General features: G+C 45.5%; 1 protein-coding gene across 2 annotated transcripts in view; it reads left to right on the top strand.

Annotated features, from left to right (window-relative positions):
* Positions 1 to 19086, top strand: part of Gne (glucosamine (UDP-N-acetyl)-2-epimerase/N-acetylmannosamine kinase) — a 52544-nt gene that overhangs the window by 32609 nt on the left and 849 nt on the right. For both annotated transcript variants that reach the window (XM_059254240.1, XM_059254241.1), the window contains exons 4-11: positions 626 to 778; positions 2313 to 2525; positions 8698 to 8785; positions 9722 to 9932; positions 12494 to 12623; positions 12952 to 13173; positions 14911 to 15093; positions 18040 to 18156. In XM_059254240.1, coding sequence (XP_059110223.1) covers positions 626 to 778; positions 2313 to 2525; positions 8698 to 8785; positions 9722 to 9932; positions 12494 to 12623; positions 12952 to 13173; positions 14911 to 15093; positions 18040 to 18156 — 1317 coding nt within the window. The remainder of the gene's footprint in view (positions 1 to 625; positions 779 to 2312; positions 2526 to 8697; positions 8786 to 9721; positions 9933 to 12493; positions 12624 to 12951; positions 13174 to 14910; positions 15094 to 18039; positions 18157 to 19086) is intronic.

Below are 19086 nucleotides of genomic sequence, written 5' to 3'. Positions count from 1 at the left end.
GCCCTCGGGGCTGTAGTTGGCTACTGACTAGTGAACTCTGGGTTTAATTCCCAGACCCCTGGGGATGTGAGGGGAATCCTCTCGCTTTCAGAGAAAATCCTCTGGAAAGCCCAGAGATGAGAGACTTGCCTTCTGTGTGTTTCAAGATAATAGGTAGACGCAGATTGAAGATGGAGGACGGGGCGAAGAGACTGAGAGGAGATTGTGTCCTTCACACTACTGTCTCCGTAGACATCTGTGTTCTGGCTACTACGTAGGGATAATTACAAGTCCCTCAACTACCACGTTAAAGCTGACAGCATTCCTCTGGTTGCCAGTCAGGAGTGAGCTGAGTCACTGTACAGCACTGTGTTCCAGCTGTGCTTTCAAGTGGAACTGTACATGGTGTTGCCTTATCAGCCATGGTACAGTGGATCTGGGCACTCAGATCATCTGCACCTCTATTAGCTCATCCTTTAGACTTCTGCTAACCCTAATAGGAAGGGCGCTCTCCCTTTTCACTTTTGAAAATGTGTTCCAGGCCATCAGGACTACACAGTGAGACCCTGCCTCATAAAACAAACAACAACAACAACAAGAAGAGTCCTAACTAATGAAGCACTGTGGTTCGCCTTTCTCTAAACAGGTGATGATGTAAAATGTAAAGATTACATTGTTGCACTGCAGCACCCTGTGACCACTGACATTAAGCATTCCATAAAGATGTTTGAATTAACACTGGATGCACTTATCTCATTTAACAAGAGGACCCTAGTTCTGTTTCCAAATATTGATGCAGGTAATGGAACTTAATGAAGTTATGCCATCTGCTTTTCCAAACCTTAATTTCTGTCACTTGCCTCTGATTGTCGCCTGTTCTTGCCCAACTTATCTTTAAAGTCCCTTTGGAAATGCATCCCAGTCCAGGTTACCTATCTTGCTATAGATGAAAATGTGGTGATGTCTTAGTCAACTCTGGTAGAAACAACAGGAAGTAAATGTTTGTAAGAACCCCACTGCTCGGCAGTTTGCTCTCATGCTTAGCCTGCCCCTCCAGTTTCCACTGAGAAGAAACTCAAGAGCGTGAGATATAAGCCTCAGAGGTCAAGGTCACGAGTGTCTCTAGGCAAGTAACGATACCACTGGCTGCAGTGAGATAGCCTTCATTATTAATTTTTGTTTTCTTTCCTGCTTATGTTAGCTATGCTTCAAAGTATGATCTTGAGCTTAAGTAGTTTGGATCTCGAGGCCCCAGCCCCCTCAGGCCTGCTGTGGTTGATCACCTGCCTGATAGCTATGAATTTTAGTGCTCAGTGAGACCTTAGGCAAGTGATGGGGAGCTGAGATACAAAAGACAGATGTTAGACCAGGGCCTGGCACTGAGGGGTTTTCAAATCCCGGTTGTTGTAGCTGACATCACTCACTGCAGAGCTCTTAGGATTCTTTTGGTAACAGAAGTGGGACATTTCTTTGAAATGCTAAGCTATTGCCATCTTACTTCTGAAGAACCTTTTCTGTTAGAAAAAACAGGACTCTCAACCCAGATTTTGGTCAGGTAATACCGCAATATTTCAAAATCCTTTATAATTCTTTTAGTTCCTTTAAGTTTTGTATAAGTAATTATAATCTATCTGCTTACCTCCGAATGATGTGCGCTATTTGTAGTAACTTTCCGGAATGTGTACACATTAGAATTAGAGATGTTTTCTTCTATTAAAAAAATGGACCCTGATGTGTAGTGTGGTATGTATTTGCGGTCACAGCTACTCAGAGCTGAGGGGAAGGATCCCTTGGGACACTGACTCAAAGAAAAAAGAATTCTGATTTAAAGGAAAATTATTGAGTCATGTCCCTGCACACGCCTCTGCTGTCCATGGAGCAGCAGGGGACTCTGTCAGTCTGTGGCTCAGTGCCCCAGCATGCCTGTGGTTCCAGGGAGGTGGGCTCTTGGGAAGACTAGATTAGTGCACGTGGCTTAGGCTTCAAACCAAAGTGGAGCCTTGGATTAGGAGGACCACTCTGGCTTGTTTGTAGCCTCTTAATTAAGGTGGAAGTTTATACTGAGGCATTAATAAAATAAACTCGCTTTGCCAAGTTGTGTGAAACCCCAGCTGCTACTGAGTGAGCTGGATGAGACGCAGGGAGTTGACCACACGTGTTATGTGCTGCTCATGAAAATCCCAGCACCAGAAAGTGGAAAGATGGGTGGTTCAAGTGACAATTTTCCTAATGACTGGTACGAGGATTAGGGCTATACTGGCCACTAAAAATGATTTCTTTGTCTCATTCATTAAAGGGTTGCATCTGATCCTTCGACCCTCTCGTTTTCGCAGGGAGCAAGGAGATGGTCCGAGTGATGCGGAAGAAGGGCATCGAGCATCACCCCAATTTCCGGGCAGTCAAGCACGTCCCATTTGACCAGTTTATACAGCTGGTTGCCCATGCTGGTTGTATGATTGGGAATAGCAGCTGCGGAGTGCGAGAGGTTGGCGCTTTTGGAACACCTGTGATCAACCTGGGAACACGCCAGATCGGAAGAGAAACAGGTGTTTACCTTCGCCTATGTCTCAGCTGACTAGTATCTCTCATCTCTGTAGCCATGTGATGGACTGGTGCTGGCCACATTTTTATTTTTTGAGAACTTCACAGATGAGTACTGTATTTACATCATTTCTACTCCTCTTCCCCTTCCAACTCCTCCTGTTTCCCCCTCCACTTCCTCTCAAATCCATGACTTCTTCTGATTTATTGTTTCACACACACACACACACACACACACACACACACACACACACACACACCTATTGAATCCATTTACTGTTGCTTATTTGTATGTGTTTAGGGCTGACCACTTGGGATTAGATAGCCTATGAAGGAGCCTGTGCCTGGGGAAAACTGATTCTCCCTCTCAACAACCATTGAGCCTGTAGTTCTTCTATCTAGGGGTGAGGCTTCGTGAAGTTTCCCCCTCCACACTGTTATGTCAGCTGATGTTGCCGTTATGCGGCTCTTATTTAGGCTACCATATTGTTGAGATTTAATGGGTGTGGATTCCCTGTCATGTCTAGAAGACCCTATCTCAAAGTAGATGTTCTGGTCCTCTGGCCCTTAAAACCTTTCTGCACCCACTTGGGTGATTTTCCCTGAGCCTTAGGTATAGGGTTGTGTTGCAGATGCACAGTTGGGGGAGGCCACCCCACAGTCACTTGTTCTCTGCATTTTGACCACTTCTGAATCTCTGTAATAGTCTCTATCTGATGCAAAAAGACGCTTCTTTGATGAGGGGTAAGAGCTACACTTATCTTTGGGGATAAGGACAGCTATTTAGAGTGCAGCTAGACGTTGTATTGGTTAGGAGCGTGGCAGCTCTCCTGTAGGCTCTCTGACATCTCCAGCTACTGACAGTTGGCTAAGTTTATACGAATTCCCTCCTGTTGAGTGGGCCTTAAGTCCAGTTAAACAGCTGCTGTTTAAATGCCACTATTGCACCACTGGGAGGACTTGTCACACGGTCATTGCTGTGCTTTGTAGGCTTTACATCCGGTAAGACTCTTGATTGCTTTCTCCTTTGGCATCTTGAATAGCACCTTCTAATGCTATGGGAGCCAGTCCACAGGGAGGGGGCTCCTAGGTCAGTTCCAGCTTGATTCCTCTAAGTCCTGTGGCCAAAGCGCATGGTATATTCAGCAATAGGACTTTATGTTCCCGTTCTAGAAGGCAATAGCCTATATTGTTTTGGGATCTTTTGAACCCCCAACCAACAGTTCCAAGGGATGTTTCCCATTCTTGGCCCTGAGGTTTTTGTTAGTCTGTCTCTTGCATGTGTCGGGGGCAGGGAGAACATTACCACCTCATGTGGCATAACTCTACTTAAAAAAGTGTGTGTGTGTATTTAAGTAAGCTTATAAAATTGTGCATTTTCCAGCATTCTTGGTGTTATCATCCTTCCTTCTTCCCTCTCACTCTGTATTTCCTTCCTTTCCTTCCTTCCACCCTCCGCAGCTAAAGCCTCCTCTGTTCCCCCCTTCCCATATAGCGCCTGTGTCATACTATCCCTCCTCTCCTCGTGGTCCCTTCCTGCTCTTCTGGCTTCTGTGCTTATTCCAGGTTCTATACCAGATCTAAAGACTGGGAGCTGGGATCCACGAATCAGAGAACACACAGTGTTTATATTTCTACATCTGGGTTACCTCACTCAGTGTAGTGTTTTCTAGTCCCGTCTGTTCACCTGCACATTTCATGATTTATCCATTCATCAGTTGAAGGACATGTAGGTTGTTTCCATTTCCTAGCTATTGTGAGTAGAGTGGCAAGGAACTTGGATGAGCAAGTATCTCTGTCGTAGGATGTTAAGTTTAGGTATATCTTTATATACTTAGGTATATGCTTTAGGTATATCTGGCCACATGTTTTTGTGAACAAGTAGGTGAGTGAATGACCAATTGTAGCCTAATATCTATAAATAACACAGATGATTACCACATTCATAGCTCTATTTGCATTTTTATTCCTTTGTAAAATCAATTAGAGCTAAATGGTTCTTAATTATGGTCTTTGGCCTTGTTTAAGAGAGACTAGTTGAATGTGTCTTGAGTGTATGAATGCTAGTCTGTATTCTGAGCCTGGTGTGATGTCCTTTCAGTCTGTAGAGTATGACAGTCCTAAGTAATGACAGTGTAAGTAGGATTATTAATGCGTGTGCTAACTGAGCTAGGTATGTGATCAGCATTAGTCAGGTTCTAATGCTGTATACGTGCAAATATGTGTCCGTAGCTAATGGGAAAATGCATGTCATTAATGGCAAAAGAATTGGGCTAGAACGAAGGAGATTAGTTCCAGCTCTGCTGTTTCTTCCATTCTTTTTCATCGCCGCCCTGTGTTTCTATTATGTTTACGTCACACCCAGAATATTACTCTGCTTCCTGTTTTATAGGGAAAATAGAAGTCCAGGATGGAAATTCTTTCAGATCTGTTAAGGAAACACGGTGTACGAGGCACTGGGCTATAAGGTACCAGACTAAGGAGCTAAGGACGCGGTACAATTAGTAGAGTGGCCGGGCGGTGGTGGCGCACGCCTTTAATCCCAGCACTCGGGAGGCAGAGCCAGGTGGATCTCTGTGAGTTCGAGGCCAGCCTGGACTACCAAGTGAGTTCCAGGAAAGGCGCAAAACTACACAGAGAAACCCTGTCTCGCAAAACCACAAAAAAAAAAAAAAAAAAAAAAACAATTAGTAGAGTGCTCACTCGGCATGCAGGAAGCCCTGGCTGGGTTCAGTCTCCAGCACCAAGGCAGGACGGTTCATGCCTGCAAACCTAGCACTCAGAAGGTAGAGGCAGAGGGATCAGAAGTTCAAGGTGTCCTTGGCTACATAGCAAGTTCAAAACCAGCCTATGCTATGTGAGACCCTTCCTTTGAGGAAGAAATTGAAAGAGTGCTCGGTGCCTCATGGTGGGAGGAAAGCTTTAGAAAAGAAGGAGTGAGGAAGCCCACATTACCAGGAAAAAAAAAAAAGGTATGTTTTGACTCAACTAGGATCCAAAAGAAAGAAACAGAAAAGCAAGGAAAGAGAAAGTTACACTTTTCTGAATCAGAACTCAGAAAGACGGGCAGACCCAACAGAACTTCATGGTAGTTTGCAGGGACTGCCAAGTGCTGTGCTCTTGTATAATTGACATTTTAGTGGTGTAGGGAAGATAATAAGCAGCCCAAAAGGAAGATACTAGAATCTCTAGGTGTTGTGTAGACTGTAATGCAAGGTAATGGGATGGGCTACATTAAACACTGAAGGAAGGCCGTTTCGAAAGAAGACTCTTTAAGCTGAGATCAGGCAGAAGTAGATGAAGAGCCCATGCCAAGGATATAATCTTGATACTGAGTCAGCCTGATTGTAAAATATTAGCTAAGAAGCAGATGAGAGCCTGGTGTGTGGCACACGCCTTTAATGCCAGCACTTGGGAGGCAGTGGCAGGAGGATCTCTGTGAGCTGAGACCAGCCTAGTCTACAGAGCAAACTGCAGGATAACCAGGACTACATAGAGAGACCCTTTTTCTCCCTCTGCCCAAAAAATGAGAGGCAAACTTTTTCGCCTCCAGACAGGGTCTCTGTGTAGCACTGGCTGCCCAGGAACTTGCAATGTAGACCAGGCTGGCCCAAACTCAATAATCCACCTGCTTTTGTCTCCCAAGTGCTGGGATTAAAGGCGTGCACTACCACCCCAACTGAGACAGACTTTTATAAGCTAAAATACTGATGTCCTAGTTGGCTTTCTTTTGCTGTGGCAAACACTTGGGGAGGAAAGGGTTTATTTCCTCTTACAGCTTATAATTTATCATGAAGGGAAGCTGGAGCAGGAACTGAAGCAGAGGCCATGGAGGAGAACTACTTCTTGCTCCTTATGGCTTGTTCAGCTTGCTTTCTTATATATATACATCTTAGGATCTGCAGCCCAAGGGGGGACCTCAATTAAGAAAATGTCTCTGTAAGATCAGGCTATAGTAAGACTGCAGGGCATTTTTTAAACCAGTGATCAATGGGGGAGGGCCCAGCCCATTGTGGGTGGTGCCATGCCTTGGCTGGTGGTCTTGGGTTCTTTAAGAAAGCAGGCTGAGCAAGCCACAAGGAGCAAGCCAGTAAGCAGCACCTGCCTCCAGGTTCCTACCTGCTTGAGTTCCTGTCCTGACTTCCTTTGATGATGAACTGTGATGTGGAAGTGTAAGCCAAAGAAACCCTGTCCTCTTCAAGTTGCTTTGGTCATGGTGTTTCCTCACAGCAATAACAACCCAAAGAAAGACAGTGGTGTATTAAAGATAGAGAAAAATTACATTTGGATGTTGTCACTAAGCTTCCTAGTGCATGTGAGCTGCAGATGGAGAGAACCGATGGTAATGCTTAGATTTTGTACTGAGCAGTGGGGTGTACTTTCATGCCAGGGGGCCCTGAAGAAGAAACAGTGGGGACGAATGGAATTAAGAGTTTGCTTGTTGCCATGTTCAGGTAATGCCAATTAGATCATCAAAGCAGAGACGACAAGGAGCTGGACTGTGTCAGGGAGATTAAAGATGGAGGTGAATTTGAGAATTGGTGGCTGTAGATGGTGTGTGTAGGATATCAGTTCACTTGCTGTAGCAGAGACCCCTAAGCAGCAGGAAGTTAGATTTGTTTTTCTTCCTGGTGTGGCAGCTCCACAGCCTTCAGAATCAGCCTATGTTCTTAGTGGGTATTCTAGCTTTTTTCTTTTCTTTTCTTTTCTTTTTCTTTTTTCTTTTTCTTTTCTTTTCTTTTTCTTTCTTTCTTTCTTTCTTTTTTTTTTTGAGGAAAGGAAGGAAGGATCAATTACCTTGAAAGTTGTAAATATTTCCTCTCACATCCCTCAGAACCTAGTCATTACAGGCTACATCCAGCTACAAGGAAAGCTGAAGAATAGTTTTGGGTAGACAGATTCCCAGCTAAAAGTTCCATCATTAGTACTACAAAAAAGATATTGAGGCTAAGGGCCCTCTGCTATAGATAGTACTTAAAACCAAGGAACCCGGGGGAAACGTCTAAATGGGGCAGAAAATGCAGCTGGGACCAACCTTGAAACTGTTCAACAGTGAAATAGAAGGCCAGAAAAGAAAGCCGAAAAGGAACTTTCAGTGATGTCATAGGAAAGCCAGAAGACTGTGCTATTGTTAGAGTCCAGAAGGAAATAGTTTCCAGGAGATGATGTTGAAAGCTGCTATGAGCCCAAATAAGAGGTCACAGGAGCTAGGCATGATGGTACAGGCCTGGTGGCACACACCTGTGGTCCCGGAACTCTGGAGGTGGATTTGGCAGTATGGTCTCCGTACTTCCTGTCACTGCACTTACATGAATGTATGTTCCCCATCAGGATCCCCTTCCTTCTAACCTTCTTTCAGTGGAGCCAGGGTCAGGGAGATGAATGTGTTTCCTGCTTATCTACTGCTCATCATCTACGCTCAAAATCCCTACCCTACTTGCCTCTTGTAGACCTACCTGCTCATCAGTCAACTTTCTCTTCCATGTGTGCTTGACTTCTCCATCAAACATGCTTAGGCGCTCCGATTTTAGGAACCAGAAGTAAACCCTCCTCTGGCCCTCCTTTCTCTCCAGACACCTCTCCTCCTCTCCTCCTCTCCTCTTAGCCAAGCCTAGTGGAAACCTGGCTATTCGTGATGTCTACTCTCTCATATTGGCCAAGGGATGGACAGAGAGAAAATGCCTGCCCAAGGGCTGGCTGGCCCTGCCTGGCTGCTGACCGAACGACTGCCTAGTTGAGAGTGGACTCGGTAGATAGGTAGGCAAACAGTTTGTCAGTGTTAGATTAATTCCCCCTACCCAGGTATGGCAGCACATGCCCGTAATCCCACTCAGGATGGTCATGAGTTCGAAGCTAACCTAGGCTGTCAAGCAAGACTCTGCCAAAATAAACAAGCCTCTGTGTGATGGCACACACCTGTGATCTTGTCACTTGGGGAGACTCGGGGAGTGCCACAGGTTAGGTGCCAGCCAGGTCTACAGAGTGAGACCTTATCTCTAAAACCAAAACCAAGCAAGCATTCACTAAGTGACCTTGTCTGATGTAAGGAAGTCTTATCAGCAGTACTTTCAATCTGCTGGGTTTTAGGACTCAGTTATGAATCTGGCACACTGCTGTTTGGTTTTCTGTGGATAGTCACACTTCAAGTCCTTCTAACATGTCCGTGGATTTATTTAGGGGAGAATGTTCTTCATGTCCGGGATGCTGACACTCAAGATAAAATATTACAAGCTCTCCACCTCCAGTTTGGTAAACAGTACCCTTGGTGAGTATATGGCCTTTTATTGTGGGGGGTTAAAAGGGGAGCTACCTCAGGCACCAAGGGAAGCTTGCCCCATCATGGTTTAACCATCTCTACAGAACTTTCCTTCTTCCATTAGCGCACCCTAGCCGCTGGGAAGACAACATGTCCAGGTTCCAGTGGAGAAGTTTTAAAATTTGCCTCTGTTAATTACAATGGTACTACCCCTACAGTATGTTTCTCTGGTATAATTTGACTACATATTAGAAAACAGTATATTGGGTTTTCTTTAAAACTTAATTTTGGCTGTTCTTCCTTCTATTTCAATATGGTAATTTCTCAGAAATGTAAAGAAAAAATTTCTAAAATAGCAAAAAAACAAATCAAGACAGAAAACCCCAAATTCAGGTACTAAGTTACAATGTTGTCAAAAGGTCCAGATGTTACTGTAGTTAGTTCTACTTAGTTATGACTTGTGGGGTTGTTGTTGTGTTTTTGTTTTTGTGTTTTGAGACAAGGTCTCTCTGTTGTGCAGCCCTGGCTGTCCTAGAACTCACTGTGTAAGCCAGGCTAGCCTCAAACTCTGCCTCTACATCCCAATTGCTGGGATTAAAGGTATATGTCACCAGGCCCGACTGTAGTTTCTGGGTTTTTTGTTTTGTTTTTTAATGATAGAAAATAAATTCATGGCATGATTTATCATGTGTATCACATTTTAAAGCACACACACACTGTGGGGATGTTGTTTTATTTTATTTTTGTGGTGCAAGAGACTGAAGTCAGAGCTTCATGCATGTCAAGCAAGTGCTCTACCACATCTGCAGTCCCCCAGCCCAGAGAGGTTATTTTAAAGAGCACACATTGTTTCTACCTGAAACACCAAGGGTTTCAGCGCCCTTGGTGTCGCCTGCCGTATGGGGCAGAACCATTTCACTGAACTGACTTTTTTGGATATTGCAGCTCAAAGATATATGGGGATGGAAATGCTGTTCCAAGGATTTTAAAGTTTCTCAAATCTATTGACCTTCAAGAGCCACTACAGAAGAAATTCTGCTTCCCTCCTGTGAAGGAGAACATCTCTCAAGATATTGACCATATTCTTGAAACTCTGAGTGCCTTGGCTGTTGATCTTGGAGGGACAAATCTCAGAGTGGCAATAGTTAGCATGAAGGTAAAGTCATTGCAAAGCACTTAACTTTATGTCTCACGTGAGTGGTTGATTTTTTTTTTTTTTTTTTTTAAACAGCCCTGGCTGTCCTGGAACTCTTTTTGTAGTTCAGGCTGGTTTCGAACTCAGAGACCCGCTTGCCTTTGCCTCCTGAGTGCTGGGATTAAAGGCATGTATCACCATGCCCGGCTGAGTAATTGATTTTTAAAATGTGTAAGTGGAATGTAGAACTAGAAATCACACAGGGAATTTGTCATCATTTGCCTGTAGTGCTGACTTTTGGATCCATTACAATGTTTATCTCATAGCTACTGGTTGTTAACATTTCAAACTGGTGTGGTAGCTAACGCTTATAATCCCAGTACTTGGGAGGCTGAGGCAGGAGTATTCCTGCAAGTTTGAAGCCAGCCTGGGCCACAGTATGAGACCTTGTCTCAAAAAACGAAAACACAACAAAATAGACATTGAAAGAAGTAAAGCATTGGGAGCCAGGGTGGTGACTCTTGAGTTGGCAGTGGGGACCCCTTAGACATGAGGGAGGGCTTTGCTCTCGGAAGACAGAAATTCTATAGTTGAAGACACCATGTGGAGTCCAGTGGTCACCTCCCCACCTAGATGAGAGTCCCACAGATGAAGAAATGTGCCTCTTCTGGAGCGTGGTGAGCTGTGTTTTCCCCAGTTTGCATTTTCAGAAGCTGATCTTCACAGAGGACCACACATGCCTTCACTCTGCTAACCAGCACACTGCCGGAGCTCTGTCCAGCAGGGCGGAAGGGAAAAGCTTCGTGCAAATAGCAAACTGTGCTCAAATGATCTCTTACTCAATGGAAAACAAGCCTCCCAGGAAAATCTGCTTTCGGCATCACAGATACGTAAAGTTGCAAGAGTCCTTGAAAAATAGCAAAGATTTTAAACACAAATTATTAGAAATTTGCTGTTAGGTCAATTAATGAAAAGCAAAATAAAACATAGTTTTCTCAAGAGAAGCCAAAAGGCCTCCCTATACTTTAAAAAAGTTAATAGACTATTCTCTTAACATAGGATATTTTATCAGTGACCAACACCTCTTTAGAGGTAAAATTATAAAGACAGTTCTATTAAAATTGAGAAAAAAAGTTTTCTGTATAATAAGGAATAAAGCAAGGGACAGCAAAAATGGAGATTATACATAACAAAAATATTATTGAATAAATTAACTGGATTATAAAGTTAGGATGATCCAGTAAATGACTGGATGTTATGATTAATATGTATCAGTAAATTTCTGGTTATGTGAATTTGTGACAAAGATTTTGGGTCTCTTTATGTGACCATGTGTTAGACATGCCTGCACATTAGCATTACATTAGCTCAGACGCTGTAATACTCCCAGTGCCTGGCTCCTGCCCCAGACTAATTACATTGGAACCTCTGGGGACAGCATAGCTGTGCTCTGCCGACTGTCACAGTAAAGGCTGATAAACGCTCCTGTCAATTTCTTTTTAACGATAAACAGCTTTAACCCTTGTACTTGATGTGTAAAAATCCATTAATATGAAAGAATACAAAGGAAAAGGAGAGCCAATTCAGACCAACCCAGATTCCTAAGAATAATCGAAACCATAAAACTTTTATTTACATAAATACAGTTATGAAATAGTGCCATACAAAACCCTGAAAAGATATCCTTGCTGAAAGTGTTGAGTATTTTTAAATGGCAGCACCTCAATTTGGATTATAAATCTAACGTAATTATAGTCAACATTTCAATGGGATCTTAGTTTCATAAAGTGATCATAAGCTATTGGGATTGTTTTTTTATTTTTTGAGATAGGATCTTTCTATATAGCCCTGGCTGCCCTGGAACTCGATCTGTAGACCAGGCTGGCCTCGAACTCACAGAGATCTGTCTCCCGACTGCTGGGATAAAGGCATGTGCCATCACCACCTGGCTTGGGATTTTTTAATAACATTCTGAAACAAAATAATACACAGTTGAGGTGAGAAAAAAAACAAAACAAAACGAAAAACCCAAGACAAAAAAGCCCTGGAACACTAAGAATAATTGGGAGGGACTGTCTCTGTCTTGAATTAAGTCACAGTCCACAGCACAGTGCTCTGTACAATACGGTGAATGCCAGTCCACACAGAAAGTTGTCATGAGTTCTGTAGTCACACCATTGCTGACTTCAGATCCAGTAGACGACTAAACTGCAAACACTAGGGTAACCATTTAGTTGCCTCTGTATTGAACTTAGATAACTATGTCAACCTGGAAAGGTTTTTATGAATTGACCTTTTAAAGAACTGGATTTAGATTGCTCACTGTTGACCACAAGTCTAAGAGAGTCTTCCTCCATGGCTGTGGAGTTGCTGTTGTTTCAGCAGCCTTGTGTTGGGATGGAGTCCAGGAAATTACTTAGGCTCATCTCAGGGACAAGTCACACCGGTCCGCGGCAACGTCTCCACGAGGGCTGATTGTCCCTGGAAAAAGCTGACTAACATTCACAGGATGAGTGTGCTCCTTAGCTTTGGCCACCAAGACAGACCTGTGTTTTGTTGTGTTTTCTCTCTCCTTCTTCTAGGGTGAAATAGTTAAGAAGTACACTCAGTTCAATCCTAAAACCTATGAAGAGAGGATTAGTTTAATCCTGCAGATGTGTGTGGAAGCCGCAGCAGAGGCTGTGAAACTTAACTGCAGAATTCTAGGAGTAGGTGAGACTTGCAATTACGTTCCTTTCTGTGTTCACAGTTCACCAAGTTCTTACACTTAACCTTGGGCAGGTGTCTGCCTGTGACTAGGTTCCAGGTTCTGTCTGGGCCCCAAGCATGCCTCATGCTGGCAAGCATTAGGGAGGAGCGTGGCTGGTTCTATTGGTCTGTGGGCACTGTAGATTTGGCTCAGAAATGTCTGATCCCTTGCAGTCCTTGGTACTTTGCAAGGAGATGTTGGGTGAATTAATTTGTTTGGAGCCAAGAAAGTTGGCAGGCTTTCCTAAAATGGGTAATCAAAATTGTCTTCCCTGTTTGGCGTGGAGCTCAGGCATTTCTACAGGTGGCCGTGTGAATCCCCAGGAAGGAATTGTGCTGCATTCAACCAAACTGATACAGGAATGGAACTCTGTGGACCTCAGAACGCCCCTCTCTGACACCTTGCATCTCCCTGTGTGGGTGGACAACGATGGTAACTGTGCCGCCATGGCAGAAAGGAAGTTCGGCCAAGGAAAAGGACAGGAGAACTTCGTGACGCTCATCACAGGGACAGGTGAGAAGGAAGGATCTTGAGAACTGGCTTCAGCCCTCAGTGAACTACGCCTTAGTCTTCACCTGCCACTGGAGTAGACCACCAAGGTGATGCTCACACCACAAGTCAGGGCCTCCTGAGCCCTTTTCTCAGAGGGCAGTTCCATGGTAGAAGCATGTGTCTACTACACGTGAAGCCCTATCTTCTGACCCCAGTATCACCGAGAAAAAAAAGAATAAAGAATTTTAGCCAGACATGGTGGCTTACACCTGAAATCCTAGCACTTGAGAGGCAGAGGCAGGAGGATTGCTGCAAATTTCCAGGTTAACCATGGCTACATAGCTCTTAAATTTTGTATTATTCCACTTTCCTTTTAGGCGCCTGTTGTTTGTTTGTTTGTTGTTTGGGCTGAGAAAGATCTCATGTAGCCCAGGCTGGCCTAGAATACTTGAGTCTCCTGCCTCAGCCTTCCAAACTCGGCGTACAAATGGCCTGCCATCATGCCTGACTAGGCTTGTGTCTTGTCACGCACGTCCTTTTTTTGTGTTGAACAGTTTTAAAAAGCTGGATACCATTTTCTAGCTCAGAGCAGTCAGTGAGCTACAGTGAGAAGGAGAAGAATTGAGGAACAAGTACCAAAAATAAGTAATAAATGAAGGCTGGAGACATGGGTCAGCGGTTAGGAGCATTGACTGCTCTTCCAGAGGACCCAGGTTCGATTCCCATAACCACACAGTGGCTCATAACCATCTGTAACTCCAGTTCCAGGGGATCCAATACACTCTCTGGCACTACCAGGCACACGTGTGTTGCCCTTAGATACACACAGGCAAAATGCCCATGCGTTATTATCATTAAAAATAATAGATGGCAGGACAGCTCTTAAAAATGGAGGCTTCGGCTGGGCAGGGGTGGTGCACGCCTTTAATCCCAGCACTCAGGAGGCAGAGGCAGGCGAATCTCTGTGAGTTTGAGGCCAGCCTGGTCTACAGAGCGAGATCCAGGACAGACACCAAAACTGTACAGAGAAACCCTGTCTCAAAAAAAAATGGAGGCTTCGAAGGTAAAATGTCCTTTAACTCCTAGTGAGAGAGTTAATGCATTAGTACTCCATAATAAGACAGTCACTCGTCTTTGTGATTTTAGAATGGTAGAATTCCAGACATGGCCTCAGAATCCTATTCCATGTTCTGTGCTTCTGGAAGCAAGCCCTGTAACACAATTAGACTGTCCTATCTTGCTTTCCCTTGAAGCAGAGCTTGTACAGGACTTGGGTGTGGGCCTTTTCCTGTGGAGGTGACCCGAGGAGCCGCCAGGAAGTGGTGGGAAAGGTAAATGGAGTGAAGCCACTTAGGGGTGTCCTATCCAAGTCCCATCAAGACAGTAAGAGCCAAGATCTCCCAGGTCACTGTTGGGAACTGTCTGCTTCCTGCTGGCTCCTGTCACCTGGAGACCAGGTTACCAGCTGTTGACTCTTCACTCTAGTGCAGAATAGGCAGTGTGAGCTTGAGGGACCACCCCCCAACACAGGGTGGGTCAGATGAAGTCATAGTAAGCCATGGGATGGGCAACAGGACGTTAGATCTGCAGCAGCTCCAAAGAAGCACCAAGTAAAGTCTCGGTGCTTAGTGAGCCTCAGGCATCTAGAGAGGAGGGCATTTTATAAACCCCCAGAAGCCTGGCTGAACAGATGGGGCATTGGCACAGCCTAGCTTGCGGACAGGTAGTGGCACACAGTGACTTGTCTCTTCACTGCAGGGATTGGTGGCGGGATCATCCACCAGCACGAGCTGATCCATGGCAGCTCTTTCTGTGCGGCAGAGCTGGGCCACCTCGTGGTGTCTCTGGATGGGCCTGACTGCTCCTGTGGAAGCCATGGCTGTATTGAAGCGTATGCTTCTGGGATGGCCTTGCAGAGGGAAGCAAAGAAGCTCCATGATGGTTCGTACCCCTCTCCTTCGGCAGTAACTAGCCAAATGCAGACGAAGTACTTGGGAGTAGAAATTACAGAGAGCTGAGCCTAGAAGCGGTGATTCTGAGCTAAGTCTTCATTGCTGTCATCTAGGGCGTCCTTGGTCCTGACCAGACTTACACTTGTCCTTACAGCTCCAAGACATCAGGGAAGAGTTCTTTCAGTTTTGCTTCTCAGCCATTAGTCAGCACAGGACTCAAACTCCATACACATTATAGTGAGAACATAACTGATGAACAACTTACAGTGTACCAAATGCACCGAGAACAGTGGCCAAGGAGGTGGCTACCTGTACAGAGGACACTGGGGTTCCTTCCCTGCCCGCCCTCCATGCAGGGAAAAGAGGGAGTGTCGGGCACCATCCTGGGAGCTGAGCTTTAGAGAATACATGAGCCAGGAAGGCAAGTCTGATGCCAAAAGGAGTCTTCCAGGGTGGAGACAGTGGTGTCGGTGTGTCGGTACAGGGTGTAAGGAGGACCAGCAGGTCAGAGGAAACATTGAAAACCTTCAGGGAAGTCTGATCTGAATTTCAGATTCCTCAATGAACCATAACCTTTTGATTCGCTGTTGTTTTTCAAGACAGGGTCTCTCTGTGTAGCCTTGGCTGTCCTGGAACTCTACAGACCAGGCTGGCCTTAAACTCAGAGATCCGCCTGCCTCTGCCTCCCGAGTGCTGGGATTAAAGGTGTGAGCCACCACCGCTGGCAACCTCTTGATTTCTAAGAGGAAAATGTAGCTGACTAGAGGATGGGTTAAGTAGGGTAGTTTTAGAGTGATGTTTAATTTTCTGATGGACCTCTTGGAGTTGGGAATATTAAGGCATAGGTGGCAGATGGCAGTGGGGTGCTGTGGGATAGCCACGTGCAAATGCTTAGGAGGTGGGGGATGGGGGGGTCACAGGGGATTGTTAAAGCTGGGACTGAGGCACTAGATAGACTCAAGGGTGGGATCCTGAGAGACCAACCTGTGAGTGCAGAGAAAGAGGGGGCCCCAAGGGGAGGGCGGTTCAGAGAGGGTATGTCAGGCTGCTGGAGAAGTATGAAGTCAGAGTCCGTTGGCTTTGAGCACACAGACATCATCTTGGTGCTCTCAAACTGTCCCTTTTGACCCTGGTTTTCATTATCAAGCCTACTACACCTCTCCCCCAACCACCCCCTCCTGTACCATTTAACACCACAGACACAATGTCTGTTTATGGACTGTGTTTTGTACAGAAAAGAGTAAGGTTGAATTTTTCCGAATCGGTCTGTGAGCACATGAGACACAGCGGGATGGGAGTAAAGTCATTGAGAATGCAGGAAAGAGCAGTTCCCACGTCAGGCATGGGGCGGGGGGAGGCTGGGGGGAGATGAGCTACAAACAAGGTAAAGGATCAAGAGAGGGCCGAAGAGTGAAGATTGCAGTGTGGGAAAAACACACAATGCTGCTGCCTTGTCAGAGGTGTGCGTGGGAGCCGGTGAGAAGTGGGAGGCAGCTGCTGGTGTGAGGCCCAGGGAGTAGAGCATGGAGGACACCTAAGCAGGAGTGGTAGGAAGTGAGATCATGCCTCAGAAAACTTTGGGGTTAGGGTTGGGGCTGGGGGATGTCTCAGTGGTTAAGAGCACCACTGTCTGCTCTTCCAAAAGACCCAGCTCAATTCCCGCACCCACATGGCCGCTCACAACTGTCTGTAACTCCAGTTCCAGGGGATCTGACACCCTCACACCAATGCACATAAAATTAAATAAATTATTTCTTTAAAAAAACTTAAAAGGTTGGGGGCTACGTTTGATCTCATAGTTCAGGCTTCAGTCGGACTAGTCAGGCCCTGTCCTACAGGCCTTGGCAGCCCAGTCACCATGGCAGCCCATGGCAGGGGCCTGTTCACCTACCTCATGGACAGAAGCAGAGGTAGGGCTGGAGACCCAGCATCTGAGTGTGTCCCTAGTGACTTAACTTACCCAAATACAGTAGGTCCTGGCTGACAGAAAGACAGGGCTACAGAGAACAGCAGAATGTTCAGTGCTGGGGCTGGAGGATGGCTCAATCAGTACAGTGCCTGCCTTACAGAATGAGGACTTCATTAGGATCCTCAGCACTCACATCCAACCAGGCATAGCGGTGCACATCTGCAATCCCAACAGCTGGATTTAGGAGGGCCCCTGGGGCTTGCAGGCCGATAGTCTAGACAAGGTGGTGAATTCCAGGTTCCCTGGGAGAACTTGACTCAGAAAATAGGGTGGAAAGGGATTGAGGAAGATGCCCACATCCACTTCTGACCTCCACTCCTATACATACACCTGATATACACGTGCACACACCTACACAAACAGCACTCACACAAAAAGAAAATGTCTACTGTTGATTTAGCACTTAATCTAGCCAGCTTTGTACATAACCCATGTCCATTGTCTGTATTTAATTCCTAAAATAATTCTAGGTATTATTATCCCAGTCTTCTAGAAAAGAGAAACCTATAGAAAGGAAATGGTGTAGACTGGCCTGTGTAGCCAGTAGTGCCAGCAGAAACAGATCTGAGCTGGTACTGGCCAGGCCTGTCCTTCTGGCCTCAGCCTTGCCGGTGCCTTGTAGACCACCTCAGAGTGCAGCATTGTGTCTGTCTGTGTGAATGAGGGTGGAGAGAGAGAAGGGAGATTAATGAGAGTCTAATATTGCAAGTGAGAAGTGAGGGCAGTGGCAGGCAGGGAGGCTGTCTTCAGATCTGAGCATCTTCCAAGTAGGTAAGTTCAGACTGATAGCAAGAGGGTAGCAAAGGCTTTGGGTGGCAATGTGTGGGTGTGTGCAAGTGATAAATAGCTCTGAGCTGTGAAAAGAAATGCCTCCTTAGAGCTTGCTGCTGGTGGGCACAGGTATAATGGAGGCCTCCCTCAGGGCTGCTCACTGCTCATGAACAACTCTTCCTCCTGTTCCTTCAGAGGACCTGCTCTTGGTGGAAGGGATGTCAGTGCCAAAAGACGAACCTGTGGGTGCCCTCCATCTCATCCAAGCTGCCAAGCTCGGCAACGTGAAGGCCCAGAGCATCTTACGAACAGGTGAGCCTATGGTCCCAGACCCCCAGGGCTCCCAGGGAGCCTCGGTTTCCCTTAGGTGCAGTGCTCTGCATTGTGCACTCAGAGGCACTCTTTCTACTTACTGAAAAAGGGAAACGTGTTGAAGGTGTTTAGAAGCACTGCCTTTAAATGGGTTTTAATTCTTATTTTATACTGAAAATATTACTGCTTCACTTTATAGGTATTTAGAGTATAGGATAATAGTAAGAAAAACTATCTTGAGTTTTACCCCTCAGAATCACCGTAGCTAGAGTTTTCCTGCCTGGCCCACAGTCAGGACAAATCTCTGTCACCCGCCAGTCCCACAGCCGCTCAGACCCGACCAAGTAAACACAAAGACTTATATTGCTTACAAACTCTATGGCTGTGGCAGGCTTCTTGCTAACTGTTCTTATATCTTAAATTAATCCATTTCTATAAATCTATACCTTGCCACATGGCTCGTGGCTTACCAGCATCTTCACATGCTGTTTGTCATCATGGCGGCTGGCAGTCTCTCCCACTCAGCCTTCCACTTCCCAGAATTCTTCTCTCTCCTTGTCCCACCTATACTTCCTGCCTGGCCACTGGCCAATCAGTGTTTTATTTATTGGCCAATCAGAGCAATTTGACATACAGACCATCCCACAGCAAATCACCAACTATTAGAATGTCTTTCCAGTCTTTCTATTTGGTTTTGTAATGTTTACATAATTAAGATTATATCTTACAGTACACATAAAATTTTGTTTACCTATTTTTGCAATGCTTATATATTCTGGCAAGCACTCTGCCACTAAGCTAGACCCCCCATTCCTCTCTTTTTCTCAGATGGCATCTCACTTTGTTGTCTGTGCTGACACCAGGAAAGACAGATGGTAGCTGAGAGGCCCAGGGAGGATAGGAGAATATCAGCTCTAGATGGCTAGGTAG

Source organism: Peromyscus eremicus, chromosome 2 (genome assembly GCF_949786415.1).
Source record: "Peromyscus eremicus chromosome 2, PerEre_H2_v1, whole genome shotgun sequence".
In the NCBI taxonomy this organism is placed as follows: domain Eukaryota; kingdom Metazoa; phylum Chordata; class Mammalia; order Rodentia; family Cricetidae; genus Peromyscus; species Peromyscus eremicus.
This window is presented reverse-complemented; position numbering and strand designations above follow the sequence as displayed.